This window comes from Centruroides vittatus, unplaced genomic scaffold (genome assembly GCF_030686945.1).
Source record: "Centruroides vittatus isolate TY-2023 unplaced genomic scaffold, ASM3068694v2 contig_19, whole genome shotgun sequence".
NCBI lineage: Eukaryota > Metazoa > Arthropoda > Arachnida > Scorpiones > Buthidae > Centruroides > Centruroides vittatus.
The window spans coordinates 29747-47207 of record NW_027121169.1 but is presented as its reverse complement, the minus strand read 5'-3'; the positions used below and the strand labels follow the sequence as shown (position 1 = coordinate 47207).

Sequence of the window (17461 nt, the reverse complement as noted above, 5' to 3'; positions counted from 1 at the left end):
TTGAATGCATATAAATATCTTCTATTTCTTTACTTAAATCTTCTATGCATTGTTTAAATTCTGGTAATTTTTTAAATTTTGGATGTAGTAATTTTGATAAAAATTTCATTATATTGAAAGGATATGGATTAATCATTTTATCATCAATTCCAAATTTTATGTAGTAATAATATCTCTGAAATAATTAAATAAAAAAATTTTCGTTAAAATGAGAGCATAATTTTAAAAATATTTATCAATTAGTCATTAAAAGTTTAAATTTTCTCTACATTAAAATATTTATAATAAAAATTAAATACTACAGATTTTCACTTTACTAATAATGCCAAATTTGTAAATAAAAAACACAGTGCCTTTTGGCATTACATTAGTTTAATTCAAAAAAAGTAGGCACATAATGCTTTCAGCATTGCATGAATGTCATCCCCAGGCAGAACAGAATGCATTTAGAATATGAACAAAATTTGAATGGATACATTAACATAGTCCAAAAAGAGTTCTTAAATAAAAATTGCACTTTTTTAATAATTTTTGAGCAACTTTACAAATTTTTCACATCAAATGCAAATGAAAACAATATAATGTGAACAAATTTTAAATACATAAAATGATGTAATGTAAGATATATGCCATATTTTGTTATTTTCTAAATTCTGTTCTGCCTGAGAAGACATTACTGCAATGTTGAAAGCACTTGCATGTCCAGTTTGTTTGAATTAAACTAATATACTGCTAAAAGACAGTTTGTTTTTACCATCTTAAGATCTTTTATATTTAAAACAGATGTCAAGAATAACTGAAAATTAAAATAATAATATTGATAACAGGTTTTGAACTGTACAAAACTTTACTCAACCATAAATTTATAAGGCTTCTTCTATATAAGTTTATATAATATAAAGTTTTTATCACATGTTACTTGATATCATACAAGATATAGGATAGGATAAGCATTATTACACTTATCATCATAAAGTGTCAAATAAAAAATGAATTTTTAAAGATTTTAGACACATGTGATGTAAACAACTGAAAAATAATGATATATATTAAGAAATCAAAATGTTTTCATAACTATTTCAATTACAGACACTCACAGGAAGAAACCAACAAAGGCAAGTGTTCTTTATCCTTTCTTTTTTCTTTTTTATTTCCAAATAACATTGTTATAAAGCAACGATATTTTTCTAAGAATGAATTTATAAAATTAGAAATAAACAATACATGGTCACAAGATAACTCCTTCAGTCATCCTTAAAGCAGTACACAGGAGCTGTACTACAGTATTTGAAAACACTACTTTTTCAGGTTAGTTGAAGTGTTTCATACTATGTTAAAGTTACCGTATATTTCCGCGGATAAGACAACCTTCAGATAAGACAAGCTATAAATTTTCGGCAAAGTTTTATAGTTTTAGCATATTTCTGTCCTATAAGACGACCCCCAAACTATCAATGACCTATGAATTTAGTTTAGATCAGCAATCATCATCTGGATAATAATACTGTATAGCATATACAGAATCATGCCCTATTCATAATTTTTCAAATGAACAAATTTTATTTTCTGCCTTGCTATTGTTTGCACTGATTCAGGCATTCAGGTAATGACCTTGACTATTCCCAAAAACGTCGTATGGGTTATTCTATTTTGTGGACATGCCCTACTCTCTACTAGTAAATAATTGCAGTTTGCCCATATTTTTATAATGGTTTTAATTTATATAAATTTCAATCTAATTTTTTTGTATCTGTCTTATAAGACGGGTGGCCAACAAGTCGATCGCGAAGCCAATTTTGGTCGACCACTTGCGATGTCTTTACTTTATGTGTTACACTTGTAACTGAACGCAACGCCTGAACGTAACAAGCAAACGCAAACAGTATGCATGCAGTTATGACTCGACTCATAGAAAAACACAGCCATTTAGCTTGAATATTTGGTACTGTCATACAGTAGCTTCTTTTCTTTAGTGCAGGTATTAACAATATTATTACTATTTCTCCCATTATTATTAAGATAATAAAATAGATTCCAAATCTGTCTTTATCTGTAGCTAATTCGAATTAATAAATATTGTTAATAATTACTCATGTGATTTTAATTCCCCTAGATGTGAGTTTTTTGGCCTGTTAAATAATTATGTTGTTTTTTATGTAGGTAGATATACAGGGTGTTTCAGTACGACGTGCACTCCCGCGATCGATAGATTAACAAAGAATAAATCTAAAAGTCTTATATCATTCTTCCATGATAATCTTCAATCAAATTATCAGCCATACTGTACTTTTTCATATTTATGAACAAATAGTACCACAACTTATACATTGCAATTGATAAAAAAAATTAAATTATATTGTAAGTTACTAAAAATCTATCTTAAAAGATTTTTTTAGGTACCGCCTGTACGGAATGAACTGGTAGCTGCAAATATCAAAAGTTGGGTCTGGAAATTTATTTTTTTATGAGCTTTATATCTCGAAAACTTAATAAGTGATTTAAAAAATAGAAAAATAGTTTTGAATATATTTTGCTTATCTACCCATAGCTCGCGGGAGTGCACCTCGTACTGAAATACAGTGTATAAACATAGTATGTATTACACACCTCCCCCTCTCCACTTAGACTATGCCTATGACAACAAGTCGATCGCAACACATTTTTAAGATAAAAAGTAGATCTTATGTACACAAAAGTTGGTCACCCCTGCTATAAGACAACCCCAGATTTTGGGGGCCTTTTTCTATGATTCAACTGTCGTCTTATCCGCCAAAATATATGGTATTTAAACACAGTGTGTTAAACACGTTTATTACACATGTTTATTATTCATTCATGGAAATGATGTAAATACAAACAAATCTGTTTAAAGAACATAATTTTAGTGAATTAGTGGATTGGCTAGTTGATCTAAATCAATCATGAGCAACTCATAAGGTCCTAATATAGAGCCCTCTTATATAATCCTAATTAAGCTGATATTTGTGACAAAAAACATTCAAACTAAACTTGATTAATGAAAAGATAAGAATAAACTATATATTACTAGTTCACATATTTGCATATATTATTTTAGTACCTAACATACTGACAGTTATGGAGTATGTTGATATTCAGAATTCTTAAAGCCTACAATTTCATAAGAATAAGCATATTTGGCCAGAATCTTTCATATATTGTATTTTGGAAAGTTTCATTATTTAAAGATCATTTTAAAAATATAATGTTCAAGCCAAACATTCAAAAAAACATTTTAGGATTTTAAAATTTTAAATATAATAAGATTTTCTCTTATTTATTTACAAATAAATTAAAATATAAATACAGTATATGTAATTTTGAAAGGCATTAATTATTTAGAAAACTTTAAACATTGAAATTTTACTACCTTGTTAAGTTAAAATTTAAGGCATAAAAAAATCTTAATTTTAAATTAACAAGTTTAATACACAATTTTCTCAAAGTTTTTTGTGGCTGTAAATTCCCTATTATCAAGCTGTTTCTCAAGAATCTGTTCATAGAATCATTACTGAATTGTATAAAGTTTATGGTACCTTTGAGTACATTGTCAAGATGCTCCTGTGTCCCAATCAGAATGCCAATAACACAACATATCAGTAAAAGGATTTGACTGAGGTTGTAATGGCATGGTGTTGCATTCTGAATGAAGCCATAATGTTTTTTTAATCTTAATCATCTGTATTCACACATAACATAAAAGAAAATGAAGATCAAGAACCTAGCAAAGGGTGGATGATACACAAGACAATAGGTTCAAGTCAAAAGAACTGACAATTTTGACTTAATGAGATTGCATTATATGGAAAACCATATATACTGTGCCCGGGGACCTACAGACAGCTTCAAATTAACACAGTTTTAATAAGCATGATTTTATTGAATATACACTCATTGCCATAAAAATTAGCACACCAAGAAGGAGTTGTCAGAATCAAACAAGGATGTTCATGTGTGAGTGTAACAGGATATAAGTAAGTGATTACAAAATGAAAGTAAAAGGATCATTTATTCCAGGAAAAAACTACAAATGAAAGGAGGTTTTAGTGCACTGTTGGGCCACCTCTAGCATGAATATACAAAGTGATACAGGCTGGCATGGAGACATACAGGTGCCGTATGGTGTCCGTGGCATCTCAGTCTGCAGTCATTGCAAGCAGTCCTCTAGTTCAGCCAAACTCATAGGCTGTCCAACTTGGCATCCCAGATGATCCCAGACATGTTTGATCCACGACAAATCAGGACTGGGAAGGCCAGGGAAGCATGGCAATGTGGCAGAGGCAGTCTGTGGTTGAGCATTGGAAAATAGCTCTTGGGAGCCTGCCATGAGAAGTAACACATGTGGCTGCAGGATGCCACTAACCTACTTCTGGGCTGTCATTGTCCCTTGGTTCACTACTAGAGGTGACCAGCTGTCATATGTGATGGCACCCCAGACCATCACATCAGTCATTGGGGCGGTGTACCACTCCAAAGTCTAGGCAAGATTGAGGCATTCACCACAGGATCTCCAGACACAAACATGGCCATCATCAGTGCCCAAACTGAATCTGGATTCATCACTATAGATGATCCAGTACCTTTCTGTTGTGGTCTAATCCCATTGGGACCAACACCACTCTATACAGAGGTGATGGTGGGTGGTGCCAATGGCAGCACACATAAAGGCTGCCACAATACCAAATGTTCCTCATCCAGGCACCTCAAAATGATACAGACAGACACAGGGGCCTGTAATGATGATGCCACCTGTGTCCAGATGGTGGACAACAATACACTTGGTTGTGTGCCTGCTTGTTCGGGCTAGTGATCTGCTGAGGGCATCCTGAGCCTGTGCACTATGTATGCAAGCTCTCTCTCATCCACACTAGTCCCATACCTCTCACAGTGTTGCCAAAATGATTTAGGTGGCAGGCTATTCAACAAGATGACCACCCAGCTTCTCTCAACCTGATGAGCCTTCTCTCTCAAACTCAAGTTAGTTGTTCATAAGACATCTCTAGTGATGTAGCATACTCTGCAACAGGTAAATTACAGATAGGATGCCTTTGCATGCTTTTTTTATAGGCCAAGGGGATGCCCTCTGCTGGCATTATGCAATGAGCCATCAAGTTATAACTCTAATCATTTCCATAGCTGCTTGAGACTTATCTGCATTCCAAGTTATGCAGTGGTATGACAACCCTTTCTTGATGCACTAACTTTTATGGCACTAAGTATAATTCTTTTATATAAATTGTAAAATTTTATGGCAATTTATACATTATTGTAAATATTTAAAACTACTTTAAATAATGTCATTTATTAATGAAAAATATCTATTTTCTACTATTATAAATAGACAGAAGACTTTTAGATAGATAGAGAAAACATTTCCAAAGAAAAACATTCTGAAACATTTAAAATAAAGTTATACTAAAAAATGGATTTTAAATTGGATTTGCACTGAAGAAAAACGTACGTAAAACAATTATGGTACATAGCAAAGATTCAGATAAAATATCTTTAAAAGTTAATACATACTTTTCAAATTTTTAAAAAATGTTTAAATTTATATAAGATTAAGTTATATACAATAAAAAGTCCTTTAAAAAATATAGTAGTACAATCAGATCTCTAACATTCATAAAAAAGAAAAATATGAGATTTAGTTATATATTAAATCACATTTTTGATAAGTGAACTATCAAATTATATATATAAAAAGTCTTTTTGTTGAAAGCCTAGTTTATTTTTTACTATTATAAAAAAAGAATATCCACCTTTATATCTTCTTTTGAAAGTTCCTTCTTAAAACAATATTCCAATTTTTCCAAAATCTTCTTTTTCCTCAATGGACTTAATGGTCTCAGAAGATTTATTCTAAATAATATATATATTTTAGTTACTAGAAAAATCATATTTACATTTAAAAATAATGAATTATTTTTATAACTACTAATTATTAATTTGTATTATTTTTTTTATGATTAACTTATTATATATTTTTTATTTTATTTTATTGTTATAATGTAATAAATATTCTAAATATACAAATATGTTATTTAAAACACAATGTAAATGTTAAGTATCTTTAATTTCTATATTATCAGAAATGTTTTTACTGTTTATGAAATATTTAATGAGTAATAAATACTGTTAAAGAACATGAAAATGATTTTAGCATTTCTAGGAAAAGAGCTACATCACCAAATCTTCAAGGAGCTTAATAAAGAAGATTAAAAGAGATTTCATGATTTTCATCAGTATGAAATTCTTAATTATAAAGTAAAATTTTTATACAAACTTTTACTTTTGTATTAAATTTTAACTTTTAAAATTGTTAAATTAAAAAAAAAAATTATTCTTAAAGAGTATAATATTATTTCTATTCATGATTAAAAAGTAATTTAATTAAGATTAAAGTTTAATTATACTGATGTCAATTTTGTGTTAAATATTTACTGTAAGATTTAATTTGTTTTTAATAAAAGGACATTTTTAAAGTTTCACATATTATGATGGAGAAGAGCCTCAAAATAAAGGTTGACTCTGTCATATGACTTTGTTGTGTTTTGAGGTGTGTGAAAAGTTCGAATTATGAAGACACCCTTTTTTTATATTTTAGTGTGTTTCACGTAATCTTGTGAATTTTAATCATATATAAATTTCTTCTCAAATTTTAAGTTTTATAAGTTAAAATACACTTTTTATTTATATGTATATTTTATAAATTTAAAAATATATATATAATATAAATATAGAAACTACATCATTCAGTGTATGTATATAATAAAAATATATAGTTTTAATTTTATATACAAGGTGGTACAAAAGTAGGTATACAGTTGTGAATTTGAGAAATACAAATGTTTGGTGTTCATTAATATTATTTTTATCTTTTATTTCATATTCCTTATTTGTGATTTAATTTATGTATGAAAATAAATGTTTTTTCTTCTATGTTTATTTCCTGCATATTTTTTCTGTAATAACAATTGTACACCTACTTTTGCATCCCTCTGTACTGATATAAGGGTTATGTCAATAGATGAGCCAGAGAGGCAATTGCCTCAGGCACCAAGTTGAAAGGGCTATTAAAAAAGCATCATAATGTTCACAGAAATATAAGTACACTTGCATTATTCTAAGGCTTGCCTCAGATGCCAAAATTATTCAGAATGGTCCTGTATACAAATGTAATTTTAATTTTGTGTATATAATATCTAGTTTTCAATGTACATATGTATGTATGTTATGTATGTATGTATGTACGTATGTACATACATACATACATACATACATATATACATACATATTAAATACACAGTGATAAATATAATTACATAAGTTTAACATACCTAGATTGTTCTTCCAGATTTGATGATGTTAACTTGAGAATTTTGTTTTGTTCATAATTTAAAAATTTTTGTATATCTGATAAATTAAGAAATATTTTTAAAAAGTAAAATATTTTATCATCATCTATATTATTAGGAAATTGAATAATATATTGATAATGATTATATAATAATTATAAGAGAAAGTATGATAGTATATTTATTTTATATTCATGTCTGTAATTAGAATAAAATATATTTATTTTTTTCAATTAAATAAAAAAATGTATAGTATAAAAGACATATTGATACACAGAATAAGTATTATATCATGAACATAGGATATAAGTGAAATCCAAAAAAATGCTATTGTCATATATCTATACTACATTATAAATTTTATTTTCTTTAAAACCTGATATGTTTTCTCTATCATCATACTTATAAGCCTGATACTTGTTTAAATGTAAATATATTTTATAGCAACTAAAATATAAAAAAGAAATTTAAAATGTATAGTCCAAATATAAGATGCAAATATTATATTTTTCTAAACACTGATAAATAAAATGATTATCTTCTGATGTTATAAGCATACTTGAATAATCTTCCAGAATTGGATTGATGAAATATGGCAATGCAACACTTGAGTGATCTGCAAGGGAGATTAAGCCTGGAAGTCTTTCTATGGAAAATTGACCCCTATTTAGGCCTTACATGTGAAAAAACCCAGAAAATTCTATGTTCGTAAGATGCAATCTTTTGTCCAACTACCAGTGTTCAGTCATGTACTGGTGGGTTGAATAATCTTTCAGATATTTTTTCCTATGATGTATGATTTAATCCTGTATTTAAAATTTATCTCAAATACAAGATATTCATATATTTATTGGATCCAGTGTCATAACTAGTCTTTTATGCGCCCAGTGTGAGCTTCTGTAACTATGCCCCAAAACTATGATATAAAACTTGGTCCAGGTCATTTCTACATCCCTTCAGGGTTTACGCCCTGTGCCTGGGCACCGCTGGCACTGCCCTAGTTATGGCACTGATTGGATCATAGAATATATAGTTCAAAATAGTAGAATAGAATACTGTTATGTTAAAATATAAGAAATATATATGAAATATCTTTCAATTTAAATATATTTTTATATACTTTAAAAACTGTAATTGATGAAAAATGAGTAATATTATTTATCCTTTTAAGATTCAATATTCATTATTTAATATTAATTATTAGTTTGTAAATTGTTTAATTTAAAAATATTTTTGAAGTGATATCTTTATTGTACTTAGAACTTAACTTTGTTTACTGTAATCCTAAATTATAGCTTCAGTGTAATTATCATTTACTAAAATATGGTTTAATTCTAAACGTTTTAAAAATAAAATAATAATGTAACAGAGTATCTTTAAGATAATATAATCAATAAATATAAAGATTAATTAATAAAATATTTATCAAATTAAACTCATAATAGATATCTATTTTAGTGCATTTATTTTTATTTTTTCATTTCTTAGCATAAATGAAATTTAAAATCTTGAATTATTTCATCTAAATTCTTTATTTTTTTATCATCATCAACTATCATAGAATTTATTATTGTTAATCAATGTATCCAATCAATGTAATCAATAAACAGTGAGTGAAATTTAAAAAACACTAATGTTTTCAACCCAGTTAATGGGCCATCTTCAAGCATGAACAGCTAACAACTTGATGGAATTTGACAGTTGAAAGTGAAATTACTTTCAACTGTCAAATTCCATCAAGTTCAATTACATCAGACATCCATGTCAAAAAAGATTTAACCTTACATTTTACAAAAACTTAACATTATTCTTCTGTCTGAGAAGATGAATTTATAAAGTATAAATTAAATGTAATAATTTAAAAATTTATTTCAAGTGTAATTTTATAATTGTGATTTGTAATTATGTTTAATAACTGTGATTGTAATTGGTTGTTTTTAAATAAATATAAAGGTTTATACTTACATATTGTTATTCTATATTACTATATTCTAATTTTTTGAGCACAAAAATTATCTCTATATCAAAACTTAGCTATAGCTGTAGAAATAGCTGCTTGATTCAGAAAACTAAAAACCTTAATAAATAAAACATTTTCAGTTATTTATATGTCTATCCTCAGTATTCAAAATAAAAAACATTCAATAAAATAGAATGATAAGTAATTCCATTATATTTTATGTTCTACACTTCAGTATATACTATACTATAATTTTATTCTGCATCATTCTATCCTGTTGAATGAATCTTTATATGCTGAGAACAGTCATGTAATTAATTTAAAATGTTCATTTATTAAGGTTTTTGACTTCTGAATTAAGCAGACATCTTGTTTATTTATTTATTAGTTTTTTTCAATTTCTATAGTTAAAATACACTTATGCACAGCTAAATAAAGCATTGGTGTATTAAAATCATGAATTTTCATTTCTTTTGCAGTTTTAATTTATTAATTTAACTAAGTTTTGTTATTATCAATAATAAATTTTTAAAAAAGGATACATAATTTTTTATGTTTTCTTAGAAGTGGAATTCTTAATTCTTTAGCTAAAGGAGAATAGTTATTTCCAATTCTTTCACTTGGAGGTCGATGGTAGTTTTGTTCTTTAAATGGTACTGCTAATGTCAATGATTGACTTTGAAGAATAGGAGGATATTCATCATTTCTCCTTAATTTCTAAAATATCGTTTAGTTAGTTAGTTATTTCAAAATATGAATGATTAATATAATGATCTTTTTAGAAAGTAATTTTATTCAATAATTATCAACTAATTGCAACCAGTAAGTTACACTGAATTAAAAATCTTTAATTTAGATTAAAATTACAAAACAATAATTGTAATTCAAATCACATCACAATTAATCAGTAAAAGATTCAACCAATCACAGTATGATTCCTATCTCTGACAATCACTATATATTTTATATAAATTAAAATGTCCAGTTAAACTTCTAAGTCAAAAATTCTAACTAAACTTCTGAGTTTTTTATTAGGTTATTTATTAAATAAATTAGTAATTAGTTTATTAAAGTCTCTGATTTCTAATTTTTGATTTTAATCAATTATTATTATAATAAAAATGCTTGTTGTTGTGTATTTTGAAACCATGTCTTCTTTTATCTGTTTTTACTGTCACAACTAGGTGCATATACAGACACTGGGCATTTCTGTAAATAAGTAATTTTAAACAAGTTGTATGCATGTTAACACCACTTTGCAGGATATCCCAGATGTAATACCGACACAAGAGGGGCTTATGCCTGCATCTCTGCCAAAAGGATATTCCCAAATAAATATTGATGTCAGAAATGCCAGTGTCTGTATATGCACCTAGTTGTGACAGTAAAACACAAAAATGCTTATTTTTATCTTTTTTTTTTACAGTAAACTGCATCTTATGTCTCCCACTTAGAAGAATCTAGACACAAATTTATTGAATGATAGATCATAACATAGATCTAATATGGTGTGGTTCAGACTTAACATATGACAGTTCACTTGTAATATTGCAAAATAAAATTTTTCAACTCCATTTTACAATAATTGGAAAGCTAAAAAGCTATCAGAGATAGTTTTAATGACTTCCAATTGTCAACATGTAAGATATTCAGAAAAACATGTAAAAAAAGTAAAATATGTGTGGAGAATGGAGAAAAGTATAAAATTTAATCTATAACAAAAATCTTTCATATTCACACCCATCATTACAACACCACTTGAGTTTTTATTTAACACTATCTATCTAATTATATAAATATAGTTTATATATTTCAGCAGTTAAGCTTGCAAAAACCTTTATTTCAAGTATTACTACATTTCATGAAAATGCATTTTGGGTACGAGATCCCCTCTCCTCAACAAACAACTTAGGTTTAATAAAAAGTTCATATAAATCCTATCCAATTAATACAAAAATATTTTTTTAAAAAAACATCAAAAAAGATGGTTGCCTAATACACTCTTATTCACTCCACACACAATTTTAAAAACTAAAGTTAATTTTTGTTCAGAATAAAATTGATTATAAACTTTCCAAAACTTTTTGCGTGCACTTTAAACGTTTATTTTAATTAAACAGACAAATTTAATTTGGTTTAATTAAAGTAAATATTTAAACAGAATTGTTTTTTAAGGATATGTTTGTGTCAATTGGATATGATTTATATGAACTTGCTGTTAAATCTAAGACGTACATTGAGAAGAAGATCTTTTTCCTGAAATGCATTCCAATGAAATGTAATAATACTTAAAACTAAAGGTTTTTGACAAACTGTAATACATGGACTATTTCTATATGGTTAGTTTTAATAACAAAAATTTTTCAATCCAGCAAAATTATCTTAATTCAAATATAAGTTTATTATACAACTTGACAACAGCCATTCAACATGGCTGGAAGCATTTTATTTGCTACAGTTTTGAAGGATTAAAAGGTTTCTTAGGTAAAAGGCAAATTACATTATCCATTCAGTATGCAGTGGTGGATCAGACACTTGGTGGGTCCCAAGCACAACCTGATTTTGAGGCCTTCTTGTTTTAAATACTAAGTAATGCTATCACATCAGTTTATAACTTACTAACAAAATCCAGCAGTGAATTGTGTAACTTTCCTGGAAAAAGTTAAAATTGTGTGTAGTGCCATTTATGAGTTTGTTTGTTTGTTAAAATTTTATATTATTAATTATTATAAAATTTCAAAAAGCTTAATTTTGAGAGTAGGGATGAGTTTTATATAAAAAAATTGTAAATGCTAATAATAAAATCTTCATTAACTCCCCTCCCATGCAGAGTCGTGTGGTACATTTTCTCAGCATGATGCAAGTCTTTGAAATGCCACTTATGCCACCCCTTATGGTGCCGCCTCTCTGCATCATAGCACGGCTTGGCCATGCTCCCATGTGCCCTCTCTCTTTTTTATAGTCTGCAGGCACTGCTGGCCACTACATATGCTAAAGTATGAAAGAGCTATTTTCTATATATCAATAGAATACAATAAATAAGTTATTTTATTTTAAAAGTAAACTTTCATGAAAATACTTAGCAATACTAATAAACAGTTAAGAATTATAATAATAAAATACCTTATAAATATACATAGATGATAAATTTATTTCAGATGAAGAAATAATTGGTGGATAATTCTGATTCCTTTTCATATTTTATATCTGAAAAATTACAAAATTATCATTCTTTTAATAAACTATTACAAAAATATTATACTTATATTTTCATATTAATATTTAGCAATATTTAATACAACATATTATTTTATATCTCTGTTAAAAATGTATTTTAATACAAAATAATTTTTTTTAATAAAAATCAGAAACAATGATTAATTAGAATATAAGTAATTTTAATTATTTATAATTTACAAACTCAAAACCTTTATAATCCAGCATTTAATTTTAGATAAACAAATGTTTTCAGCTAAATTAACTAGTCATCAAGTTAAAATCACATATGACTATAGGTTTCTAGAATATATTCCAGAACAGAGTCTAAAATCCTGTACAGCAATCATGTGTTTTGAACTTGGTGTTCTGCATTTTTCAAATCAGTAACGCAACAAAGTATTATTGCTGTATGTTTATCAAACAAATCACAAACTAGACACTGATATCAAATAACCAATAATGTTACTAATTAGAGCTAACTTTTTAAATTTAGCAAGTATTTTTAGTTTTTTTAAAAAGCCATCTTCAATTTTTTCACATTAATATGTAGCCTACTAAAATACAATTCAAAGTATCAAACTTTCTTTGATAATTCTTTCTTTTATTAGATAATTCTATTAAAATCTGTAAGAGGTTATTCTTGTATATTTAATACAAGAATACTCTGTATATTTAATTAAAGCAATGAGAATCAAGCAGTCTGCTGAAGCAGACTATTGTTCTGCAAGAGATGACTAAATGTGCCATAAATATTATGAAAGTATACTTTAAATATGAGAAAAAAATCATTTGTACAAAGTTTATAAAATTATTTACGTTCACAATCAACTAGTAGCTAGGCCAGGCCTATAGGATAACAATGATAAATACACAGCTATTTATAATTTAAAATATATTAATGCTTTTAATTTTGCATATGAAGTGCTTCAGAAAAATTTTACACTTTTCACAGTTGCTGTAAACCAAAAAAGTTTGGGAACCACTGATTGATGTCATGTATTCACTATTAATTTTACATACAAAAAAATTAATTTTCACTGATATAGTTTGTAATTATTATTATTTACTGTTTTATCTACTAATTTTGTTTCAAATAACTAATTTAAAACAGTATTAAAGACTTAATAATCACAGTTATATTTAAATATATGTAATATAAATTCAACTGTACAATAAATATAAAAAATTTAGTAGTAAATGAGAAGTGGATATGCAATACACAACACTATAAACTAAAATATAAATTAAATAATAGAATTCTGTTGCAGAATACTATAGAATTATATCATCTAAATTCAAATAAAAAATTCCAGTATGAACACTGTTTAAAAATTATAAGTTTACATATGTGTAGTAACTTTTAGTATAAGTTAACTTAGAAAATCCTAAAGATAGCTTTTCAAAAAGCTGAAAGTACTTGTTAAATTAAAAAATTCATGTTGATTAGTGAAGATTTTGATTATCTGGCATGTGTTTTTGTATTTTATATATAAAGCATTTACCAAAAACATAACAGTGCAATAGAATTTATATATCTTTATAATTAAGTTACAGAATATTGTGGCAATTTAAGTATATTTTTCCGTATGCACTAAGAGGGCTATATAAAGATCAGTGGTGTCAGCATGATTTATTTCAAGGGATACATCAGTGCACAATGTAACCATTAATTACTGTTCATATTACTTATGCAAAATTAACTAATTTTTTCTCTCATTTCAACATTCTTTGTTTTAGCTAGATGTGCAAGTGCACCTCCTTGTGGCACACTTGATGAAGACTTATCAGATCCTTTTTTATTCATCTGACTATCCTTCATGCAGGAGAACTCATACATTATGACACTTGGACCACATGCCCCTTTCAATCTGGGTTGCCGTTTTTCTAATCACCAGAGGTGTCCCAAATTCCATTATTAAGACAGAAAATTCACAACTTCCAGCCTATTCTGCAAATATAAAATAGGTAATTTTATATTTTAATAGGTTATTGAATAAAATTTACCTTTAATTAAACAATATTTGTATCAAAAATGTCTCTATCGGTTGCTCGGATACCACGTTGGTTTGTTTACAAATACAAAATATCCGCCATGCGGTTGCTATGTAAACATTAAACGCATTAAAATTAGTTTATAATAATAATAAAGTCTAATAACGTTATATTATTTTAATTTTGTTAAGATATAAAATTAGTAATAAGGTTTTATTAAACTTTTTGACGTAATTGAAATTAAGGAAATTTGGGCTAAATTGTTTTGATCATATTCTTCACCCGTGATTACCGGTACAAATAAATTCCAATACAGTCTCTTCAACCTTAAAATTCCCGGTACATAAGACGACAGTTAACACATAAACTAACGTTTTCGATCCTCCACCGAGGTCTTCGTCAGGTTCGTTGATCATGGAATGCGAAAAGAATCGAACGCTTTCGAAATTCAAAAAAATCGAATATCCGTCTATTAAATTTACGATGTAGCATTCGTCATTACTGCACGCGGGGATATTCGATTTTTTTGAATTTCGAAAGCGTTCGATTCTTTTCGCATTCCATGATCAACGAACCTGACGAAGACCTCGGTGGAGGATCGAAAACGTTAGTTTATGTGTTAACTGTCGTCTTATGTACCGGGAATTTTAAGGTTGAAGAGACTGTATTGGAATTTGATCATATTCATTATTTCAAATTGGAAACCATTTTCCTGGAATTGTGTAGTAAAGTTGAATTGATGACCAATGTTGCGTTTTATTGATATGATCCGAAATTTCTTAAATGCTTGTTAAAAATTTGAAGCATTGAATAATTTATATTTAAGACATTCATAATAGTCTATAAGTACAGTCTGTTTGATAAAGAACGTTTTTAAATCGCTGAAAAAGCCGAAGATTGTAGAGTCCGGAAATATTCTTATCCAAAAATAATAAATGAATAATAAAGAGATTCGAAAACAAGTTGATGTTGAAAGATTACATAAAATAAAGTAAAAACTAATAGCTAGAAGAGCGGTGTGGTAAGACATCCACTTGCCGCTATGAAAAATCCGAGTTTGAATTTGATTCGAATATTTATAATCATGATATATGGTTATCGTTTCCTATATTTGTACCTTGTCATCTCATTGCGCGTCAATTTGATTGATTTATTAATATGAGATACCCGCTTACTGTGGTTTAAATAAACAGTTTCAATTTTCTCATACATTGATGAAGAATATGATCCACAATGTATGAGAAAATTGAAACTGTTCCTCAGCTCTAGTTCCCCAGAACAATCAATAAACATGATTTTCATATGGCTTTTTTAAAATTCTTTACACCCTGAGAAGACACCCATTTTAATCATACCCATCATGGACTAGGACCACAATAGAGTCAGCAGGATGATGAGAAATTGTGTTCAGGATAGATACCCCATAAAAATTCCTCAGATTTCCCATTGGACTCGAAGTTGAGTACCTTGAGCGGCAGTTTTGACATATTCTAATTAAATATTTTTTTTTAGAAATTACCAGTAATATTTCAATTTTATTAGATTAACTCTGAACTTACGGAAGCAAGTTTATATTTCCTAACTTTCCGTTTAATTCACTATCGCTATATCTTATTAATATTTGGCCAGGTTTCAATACTTTATAAGCAAGAATGCAATCTATTTACAGTAATTTGATGATATTTTGGTAGGTATTAAAATGATTATCAGTAAAACTATTACTTAAACCAACCACAAATTAATTTATTAAAATAGTGTTCCTTAAACAGTTTTATCTTACGCGGCTTAAAGGAAAACTAGAGGGACCATCTATTAAATTTATTCGTACAAAAATATCATTGCCATTTATAAAATTGCTATTCGAAGGAAGCAAATATACAACGAATAATTATCTCTCACGGTCCCTACCTATTGGCATGTATCCCTATTAAATTACCCTATCAATTTTAGTTAAAAATCGTAAAGATTAATTATTAAAATAAACGAAATAAAAGTTGTATTTTATATATACTTTCGGTCTCAAAAATTAGATAAAAATTATAAATCAACTGTTTGTGTTTTTTTTTTTGAAAAAAATCCATTTATTATAAAATAAGAGGTTATACACAGTTTACAAATTCATACAAAATATTGAACTTCAAAACACTAAACTATTGTAAGGTCTACAAGCAATCACTGGCTTAGTAATTACTTTTTTTTTTTTTATTGCTGAGGTACGGAATTGGATGCTTCCTGTTCCTTCACGGCCGGACACTTCTGCACGGTTATAGGAACGACTCTCTCGTTGCTGGGCAAATCTACACACTTTTTGGGTGCCTCCACGGTTAACACGCCATCGTGACTCAACGACGAAGTGACCTTTTCGGGTTCCACTTCTTTAGGCAAGATGTATCTTCGTGTGAATTCCCTGGAGACGAAGCCGTGTTGATCTACCTTCTCTTCGTGTTTTCCGTGTATAACCACGCAATTGTCTACAGTTTTGACAGTTATGTCTTCCGGAGAGAAATGGCTGACGTCGGTCATGACTTTGAACTTGTCGCGGGTGTTGATGACCTCTGACACACCCGAACTCGAATCTTGTCGACTAGTTTGACGTCTTGGTCTTATCACGTGGCCTCTATACAGAGTGGGAGGAAAGAAATCATCGTCAGTTAATCCCAAACCGAAATGCTGATCGAATAATCGATGAGGATAGTCCCACATGGACCACCAACTGTCGCCGAGAAGAGCGGGGACTATAGAACGAGACATGTTTCCTCACTTTCAACTCACTGTCAGTCTATGACGTTTATCCGTCAACACTCGTTTATTTATACCAAGAGCAAAGTCTCGAACATTCTAAGAACACAGCGCATGCTCGTGATAAATACGAGATTGGTTACCATGCCAACAATCTCAGCGACGTCTAAAGTTT

At 28.4% G+C, this 17461-nt stretch overlaps 1 protein-coding gene across 1 annotated transcript; it reads right to left on the bottom strand.

The window, feature by feature from the left end:
* Positions 1–16598: 16598 nt before the first annotated feature.
* Positions 16599–17430, bottom strand: LOC136970093 (protein lethal(2)essential for life-like). The gene has a single exon (XM_067264469.1). The coding sequence runs from the start codon at positions 17296–17298 to the stop codon at positions 16750–16752; it is 549 nt and encodes a 182-aa protein (XP_067120570.1). The 5' UTR covers positions 17299–17430; the 3' UTR covers positions 16599–16749.
* Between the last annotated feature and the right edge of the window lie 31 nt (positions 17431–17461).